General features: G+C 47.0%; 1 protein-coding gene across 1 annotated transcript in view; it reads right to left on the bottom strand.

Moving 5' to 3' along the window:
* The window catches only part of tie1 (tyrosine kinase with immunoglobulin-like and EGF-like domains 1), a 15,821-nt gene extending 9,857 nt beyond the window's left edge, over window positions 1-5,964 (bottom strand). Inside the window, exons 1-11 of the mRNA XM_083671008.1 lie at window positions 5,917-5,964; window positions 4,739-5,035; window positions 3,913-4,023; window positions 3,289-3,444; window positions 2,900-3,031; window positions 2,480-2,620; window positions 1,995-2,123; window positions 1,643-1,788; window positions 1,190-1,334; window positions 514-672; window positions 32-169 (exon numbers count right to left, since the gene is read on the bottom strand). Coding sequence (XP_083527134.1) covers window positions 32-169; window positions 514-672; window positions 1,190-1,334; window positions 1,643-1,788; window positions 1,995-2,123; window positions 2,480-2,620; window positions 2,900-3,031; window positions 3,289-3,444; window positions 3,913-4,023; window positions 4,739-5,035; window positions 5,917-5,959 — 1,597 coding nt within the window. The 5' untranslated portion in view covers window positions 5,960-5,964. The remainder of the gene's footprint in view (window positions 1-31; window positions 170-513; window positions 673-1,189; window positions 1,335-1,642; window positions 1,789-1,994; window positions 2,124-2,479; window positions 2,621-2,899; window positions 3,032-3,288; window positions 3,445-3,912; window positions 4,024-4,738; window positions 5,036-5,916) is intronic.
* Between the last annotated feature and the right edge of the window lie 2,446 nt (window positions 5,965-8,410).

The following is an 8,410-nucleotide window of genomic DNA, read 5'->3' on the forward strand; positions in this document are numbered from 1 at the left end:
AAAAGCCCCCCAGGACAGATGAGGTGCTCACCTGGACAGTCAGTCTCCATGATGGCCTCGGGGCCGGGGGCCCCCTCCCCTCCCTCCCCAGGCCGAGACAGCTGCACCTGGACGTGGTAGCGTGTAGACGGCTTCAGGTTCATCAGCGTGATGGGCTCCCTGCTGTACACTGAGACAGGGGAGGAGGAGAGAGAGGTAAAGTAGCATAGGGGTTGAAGGTGAAGGAACAGTATCAATTCAATTTCAATTCAAAGAACATCCCTAAGGGGCAATTACTGACAACAACATGACAGCATACCACAACATATCACAAACACATTTCTACACACTCAAGTACATTGTATCAATCATCAAATGGAAAAAAAAAATGTCTCTGAAATGGACAGTACAGTATGTGGTTGGGATTCTTGAGCATTCAAAGATGGACTGACCATGAACGCCAACATCTAGTATCTACAGTATACAACACATGTTACCCATGTCACCGCACACAGCGTATTCCTTCAGTCTTACCTATGATAGAGGACCAGGAGTCTCCGGTCTCCATAGGTTTGTAGAGGAGCTTGGTGGAGACGATGGGCCCGTCTCCTCTGTAGGAGTTCACAGGCATCACCACTAGCTGCTTACTCCTCTTCTCCAATAGCTTGGGAGGGGTGGTGGGGCACGGGGGCTCTGACACATGGGAGAGGAGGAAAGGCAGTCTGATTAATATGTCTCTCTGTCTCTCTCTCTCTGTCTCTGTATGCACTGTACTGTATATCCAAAGTGAAACACCTCCTGACTAACAGGGTTAAGGCTGGAGCTAGGGTTAAGGCTGGAGCTAGGGCTAGGCTTCAGATGGAGCTAGGGTTAGGGTTGGAGCTAGTTTGAGGGTTGGAGCTAGTCTTAGGGCTGGAGCTAGGGTTTGGGCTGGGGCTAGGGTTAGGGCTGGAGTTAGGGTTAGGGCTGGAGTTAGGGTTAGGGCTGGAGCTAGGGTTAGGGTTGGAGCTAGTCTAAGGGGTTGGAGCTAGTCTTAGGGTTGGAGCTAGGGTTAGGGCTGGAGTTAGAGTTTGGGCTGGAGTTAGGGTTCGGGCTGGAGTTAGGGTTAAGGTTGGAGTTTGGGTTCGGGCTGGAGTTAGGGTTAAGGTTGGAGCTAGGGTTAAGGTTGGAGCTAGACCAGTAATTAAGAATAAACCTCCTCTTTTCTCACCTTTGACCGTGAGGTTGAACTTGCGAGAGTCCTGTCCACCGTTGGTGGAGACCCTGCACTCCCATAGCCCCCCATGCTCTGCCGCCAGGCGGGGGATCTCAAACTGGGCCGTGCTCTTATTGGAGTCCATGGTGGTCCGAGAGGCCTGGGAGAGAGAGGGAAGACCACGAGAGAAGTGTAAAGTCATGGATTGCTAATCCACAATATATCTCATCTAACTACACCATTGTCTGTTTCTCAGTTCGGGAATTATGCCAGCAGGGGAGGCTGGAGGAGACAGAAATCGGAGGACGGACTCATTGTAATTCATGGTACAGAATCAGGAGTGGAATCAAACTTTGATACCATTCCTCATTCTATTCCATTCCATGCATTACAATGAGCCTGTCCTCTGATTTCCGCCTCCCCCAGGCTCCCCTGAATCCCAGGTGTGATCCCCCTCTGTCCCCCTACCTTGAGCACGGTGCTGTCCAGCTTGCGCAGCTCGATGCTGGTGTGGCTGGGCAGGGGGTTCCCTGTGGCAGAACACAGGATCCTGGGGCTGGAGTTCAGGTTCCACTCCAGACTACTGGCCATGTCCAGGATCTGGGGGGCTCGGTCTGAGGGATGAACAGATGAAAGGGAGGAGGAGAGAGAATGGAGAAAAGTGAGAAAGGGGAGCATGCCAGTGGTGATGATGGTGATGACAATGATGATGATGATGACGACGGTGGTAATGAAAAAGAAGATGATGATGATGATGATAATGATGATGATGACAACGATGACGATCATGATGATCATGAGGAGCAGGAGGATGTCATACCTGATTTCTCGCAGTGCTGGCCTCTCCAGCCTGTGGGACACTGGCATCCAGTGAAGCGGTTGCAGGCTCCTCCGTTCTTGCACTTACAGCTCAGCCTGCAGTCTGCCCCGTACATGTCCTTGTGGCAGGCTGGCGGAGAGAGGAGGAGGCAGGGTGCTGTGGTCAAACACGGCTAAGAACTAGTTTCATTCATCTACACCAAGGGGTTAGGGCTGGTGGAGGTAGAAATCAGAGGACGGGCTCATTGTAATGTATGGAACAGAATATGGAATGGTATCAAGCATGTGTGTATTCTACTGTACACAAACAATGATGTTGATCAGTGCCCAGAAACACTATCAACAGGGACTGACGAATTGTAAAGTTAAATATATCTCATAACCAAGTAGACTCCTCTAACTGTGTGGTCTCTAGTGTTAGCAGACACACAGGGCGGAATCCTAACTCCAATGATTGAGCAAGTGGTCTTAGGGGACTGAACTTACATTTGTTACAGCGGTTGCCAAACCAGCCACTGGCACAGGAGCAGCCATAGGGGTCTGGAAGGCAGAAACGCAGGCCCTTACAGTCCAGCTCTGACCTGCACGACTCCTGGCAGTTACGCCCAAACATCCCCTCCCTGCAGGCTAGAAGGGATTATATACACAGAGAGAGATTAATTAGGAGAGAGGTAAAGTTACTCCAAACAGTTTGACATTGTATTTGACTATGTCTTTCATACACACCCACGCACTCATGTGGGCATGCACACACACACACACACACACACACACACGCACACACACACACACACACACACACACACACACACACACAGACACAGACATGCACACGCACACGCACACGCGCACGCGCACACACACACACACACACACACACACATACATTCTCTCTCTCTCTCTCACCTGTCTCACAGCGCATTCCCATGAACCCTGGTGGGCAGATGCAGTCCCCGTCCCGGTCATGACACACACCCCCGTTCAGACACTCTGGACAGTCCTGGTCACAGTCCGCTCCCCACCTCTTACTGGGGCAGTCTATTACAACAGAGGGGTGTCAATCTCCCAACCATCTCCACGGTTGGTGCACAAGGGGCGTACAGACATTTCACAATTTAACAGGAGAGCAAAAACAAAACTTTGATTCTGAGCTGATCGTATTGTGATAATGACCTATTTCAACACAGTGAAGGATCTCAGGCAACTCCTTTCACCATGTGAGAGATCTCACCAGGCAACAACACCGTACGCAACGCACCGTACACAACAGAAACCATGACAATCTCCTGTCGTACCTCGGACAATGAACCTCATCCAGGCTCCATGGATGGCACTGTCGCCCACGAAGCTGGCGCTGTAGATGCCAGTGTTGGCGCGGGTCACGTCCTCCATGGTTAACACCGCTGTGCTGTTGAACACGTCTCCCGAGTGGGTCATGTAGTAGTAGTTTCCTACAATACAGCACAGTAATTAAAAGCAGCCCGTTATTAGACATATTTAAGTTAACATGTCTAATCAACTAAATAACATGGAATACGTGTGGATAATAATGACATTGTGTATTTCTCTTTCCATGTCATGAAATAATTGCACATTCAAAAGCATTTGTCATTGTTGCCATTAGATACCCATTAGATTCCCATTAGATACAGCATTGTGTATTTCTCTCTCCATGTCATAAAATAATTGCACATTCAAAACCGTTTGCCATTGTTGCGATTAGATTCCCCCTGTCTAGACTCTCCACCCCACGAAGACATAGTTGTCGTCAAGGTCGTTTGATTTATTGTTCGTAATGAGTTCATAATGTGTTCATAATGAGTTAGTAATGACTGTACAGAACGCTGTGATGGTGGGAGTCTGGAAGTCTGGTGGAAGTCTTTCAGCTCCAGCTTCACAGACACCCGTGGCTGACTCACCGTTGTATTTCCACGTCACATCTCTCTTCTGGGGGCTCAGGACCTGCATGGCCAGATGAATCGTGTCTCCTTTATTGGCTGTCACTGTGAGGTGGGCGGGGACAAAGCTCCCTGAGAGGAACGCAGGAACAGTCAGGGCTTTAGGAATGTTACTATGGAAATATTGATTGGCAGTTGATCCATTTTGAATACAGGAAGTATGTGTCAGAAGAGTAAACAGATTGAAACAATGTCTTATAATCATTAGGATCAAATGAAGGGATTCCATGAGATGGGGTGACTGAGCTCTCTCTCTCTCTCTCTCTCTCTCTCTGTCTCTCTCTGTCTCATAGGTGACCATGTGAACTAGTTACAAATGGCAAATGGGCATAAATCAAAGACACTGTGGGCCTCAGTAGAACCTCTCCATGTATGGTATCATCTTAGACTGACTCACTCAGTATTATTTATATCAGTAAGATTCTGGAGGCTCTGTGAGAAAGATGAGGAAGGTCAAGTTTAAGAATTTTAAGGAACTTTGCGATGGAATTCCCCTCTCTCTCTCTCTCTCTCTCTCTCTTCTCTCCTTCTTTTTCTCTCTTCCCCCTTTCCCCCTTCTCTCTTCCCCCCTCTCCCCCTTCTCTCTCTCTATCTCTCTCTCTCTCCCTCTCTCTCTCTCTCCCTATCTCTCTGTCTCTCTCCCCTCTCTCTCTCTCCCTCTCTCCCCCCCCCTCTCTTTCTCCCCCCCTCTCTCTCCCTCTCTCCCTCTCTCTCTCCACACAGTGCCTCCCCACCTGTCTCTAAACCAAGCCCAAAGCCGTGGCCCCTGACTGTGTGTCTACAGTACCTTTCCCATAGTTGTTGATGAGTGTGGTCTTGCCCAGCAGTGTGAACCCCTGGAGCGCCTTGCAGTAGAAGATGCCGATGGGTTCCAATCCCGTGAAGTCCCGGGCCACCACCTCCTTAGTCTTGGGCCGGCTGACCTTGTAGCGAGGGTTGGAGGGTTGGATGAGGATGCTGTTGTCCTTCTGGATGTCCACGGTGAGCTCTGTGGTGTCTCTCTCCCCGGTGATGCAGGAGAGGGAGAAGTCCTGAACGGTGGAGGCATCCGCGTTGGAGATCATGGTCAGGGCCGTCACCGCACCTGTATAGGGACGTGATGATCACCGCTCTTAGTGGGTGCTACATCAGTACGTCTATACAACAAAAAAAGTGCAGCTAGAAAAGCGCTTGTTACTTCACTAACTAGCTCTTGGATCATCTCTACTCATTTTCAGTCCAATTAAATCATTGTCATTACAGGTGAAATGATATCACCAGCCCTGGACCACGTCTGACCGACACAGCCACTTAGGGACTTATTCTAGTCTGGCCTGGACGACTGATTGGATCAGGTTTCTCAAACACATACCTCAGATAAACAATAAAACTAGACCCATGGCCACGAATGATGGGGTAGATCCTTAAATAGGGGCATAAACATGTTAGTGTAGGCTATATGTCCAACATTCCTCCTCTCTGGCATGTGATGAACTGATCCTCAGAACAATGGCAGGAAACTAGGATGAGCTCCTGTTCCCTCAAGGGGCTCCATAGCATTCCACTGTGAAATCTCATAGTAATTCATTTTATTGTGTCAAATGCGGTGTGATCATCATGTGAAATCAAAATTAGGGTAGCCAATTATTAACAATAATAATAATCCTAATCCTAATAAACCTTTATTTATACAGGGGTGTCCCACTGAGACCACAATCTCCTTTTCAGGGGAGCCCTTCTTACATTAAAATACATTACATTAAAACGACATTGCATTACATTCATCTACTACAGTACATTACAATAACAATATATTACAACAATAAATAAAGTTAATTATTTCTGAGGTTATACTCTCTGAGGGCATGCTGTAATAACTGCAAGCACCTTGACTGTACTCGTAGAAGCATTCTGAATGTTGCTGTCTATTTATTTTCGTTATAAATCACCAAACCGCACTAGTAAAAAAGTTGTTTCCCTCCTTACCTGACAGAGGAATGAAGCACAACAAATATAAGATGACGATCATAATTATAATCCTCAAAACAACAATCCCAAAATCAGTAGTGACAACTCCAAGTCTTCAGTTAAACGTAAAAAATGTCTACATTCCAAGTGGTGGTCTCAGCGTGCCAAAGAACAGCGCGCGTTTTTGCGCATTCAGTATCCATAAATCCCAGGAATTAGCTTCTCAGATGTAAACAATCGTTTCTGCGGTTTTCCTGTCCCTGTGAGTTTTCGTGACCGTGTCACATTCTCCTACTCAAATGTGCGAGTTGTGTTCCCAGTAAAATCGGGTTTCTCTGGGTGGGATAGGAAGGAAGAGCGTCACGAGGGGAAAGAGGTTGCTGGCGCGCTCCAAAAGCCTTCGCTCTGATTTCAGGAGTTGGAGAAGATTTTTCTCTTTGGAAAGTAGCGATACTTGCTTCTGGCCAGGTAGCGCAAATGTTTTCTCATAGAATTACTATTTTGTAATGAAATGTCTTTTGCGCACTGAGGTGTACAGCAAGTTAGCCAAGTCAATATTTCATTGTTTCCAGTAATCTTGCAACAATTGTTCCAAGCAGTCCACCTGCAGTGCATAGAGCACACTGTTTTTATGTTCCCTATAGTGCATATGTTTTTCATTTTTTTCATGTTGGACGTGCACATGGTGCATGCACAAATTGGAGCATACAGTGGTGACAATACATTTTGCTGCTATGAAAACCCCCACAAATATATCAATGTAATAACATCAGATTTGGGACATATTTTGCAGAAGTGAAACTTCTCTAGTCACGAGTGAAGTTGTGATTTGTGCAACTTTCATTTGGGGTCTCTTTCAGTACAGTAGCCAGTCAGGAAATGGTGAACAATCTGCTTGTTGTGTCTATTACTTCAGTAAGGGTCTAATCTCATGTAAGACATTCATATCTCACATTCAAACACTCACTTAGATCAACTCTGAGTACCCCTTTTCTAATTTCTGGATGGGAGGTTGATTTGAATGGTTGATTTAATGTTTTCTTTGCGTTTCCTGATGGCCTCTGACAACTGAAGTTGACTGAACCTCTTATTGTTTGGGATTTCCTGTTTTCAATCTAGAGAGGCCAAGACTTTCTTAAAACAGAGGTTAAACACTTCTGAGGCTTTGCTTCAGATGAATACACTTTTGATGCAATCTACAATTCACAATTACAATACATACATTTGATTTAATTAAGCTCCACTCACCAGGTGAGGACACAACATGTCACCACACCATTTAGCTGTATTGTAATTGCACAAAGGATACATAAACAAATTACATAAAGAATATTATTACGTGTCCAGGCCACTATTGTTATGTCTTCAGATCACAATGTTTCCATTTTGAAACAGTACAAACAGAGGAGCGTGCCCAGTCTTGGCTCAGGTTTAACCCGGTCCCTATGACTCGTGATGGTGACCTCTTATTCCCTGATGCTGTAAATAGCAGATCACCTTGAGAGGGCCTTCCTCTTTCCTGTGCACAGGGTCACAAACACGGCTAGGAGGATGGAGGCATCCCAGAAGACATGGAGGAGACAGACACGTCTGATCATCAGACACACAGCTTAGTCAGTGCTCAGTCAGGGCCAGGTCAGCACAACTGTTGACTTTGCGCCACACGCTCATAAAAAGAAGAAGAAGAAGAGTACAATAATTCAGCTCTTGTATGTTTCTTAGGTCATTTGTGCAAACCTGACAGTGGTCTAAAAGTCTTATTGCTCTCCGGTCTCAGAAATGGTGGGAGGGACAAACAGATGGACAGACAGACAGACAGACAGACAGACAGACAGACAGACAGACAGACAGACAGACTGAGAGAGAGGGACACACAGACAGCTTAATGGTGCAGAGTGGTGGCCTCTAGGGTAGGAAGCCACAGGGGAAAGCCAACACAGATGAGTCAACACAGATGCTTTGCTTTCTGGGTGCTGCAAGGGGCAGAAGACGAGGGGCGAGTGGAGTGTCTTTGGGGGGGGGGGGTGGTGGTGGTGGTGGTGGGGGGGGGGGTGGAGACCTCGCCCTGCACTCCTCAGACATAGAGGCCATTGTCCACAGAAGCCTTTGTTGTTGTCCTACGGTAATTATGAGCAGTGTTTGTTATGAGAGCGATGGCTGCTGATTATTTATGCTTGCTTTAGATGACACCGCCAGACAAAGGCGAGGGCTCTGTCTCCTCCAAGCAGGGTCAAAACACAATATGTATATCTCGCGCAAGGTCATCACGGGGAGAGAGAAACAATCACAAGACGTTTATGTGTTTATGCTGTTTACATTGGATCATCACATGACGATTGTGTTATGAATCTGAAGAGCGCTGCACGGTGTGCTGCTGACATCCATTGTGATGCGTGTTGCAAGTTGAAAATGATTGTCAGTGAAAGTGATTCGAGTGAACAGTGCCAAAGTAAGAAATCATGTTGAAATGATATGGTCTGTGGGAAAAGAGCAGTGGTGAATTTACAGCAGC

This window comes from Argentina silus (assembly GCF_951799395.1).
Source record: "Argentina silus genome assembly, chromosome: 6".
Classification (NCBI taxonomy): domain Eukaryota; kingdom Metazoa; phylum Chordata; class Actinopteri; order Argentiniformes; family Argentinidae; genus Argentina; species Argentina silus.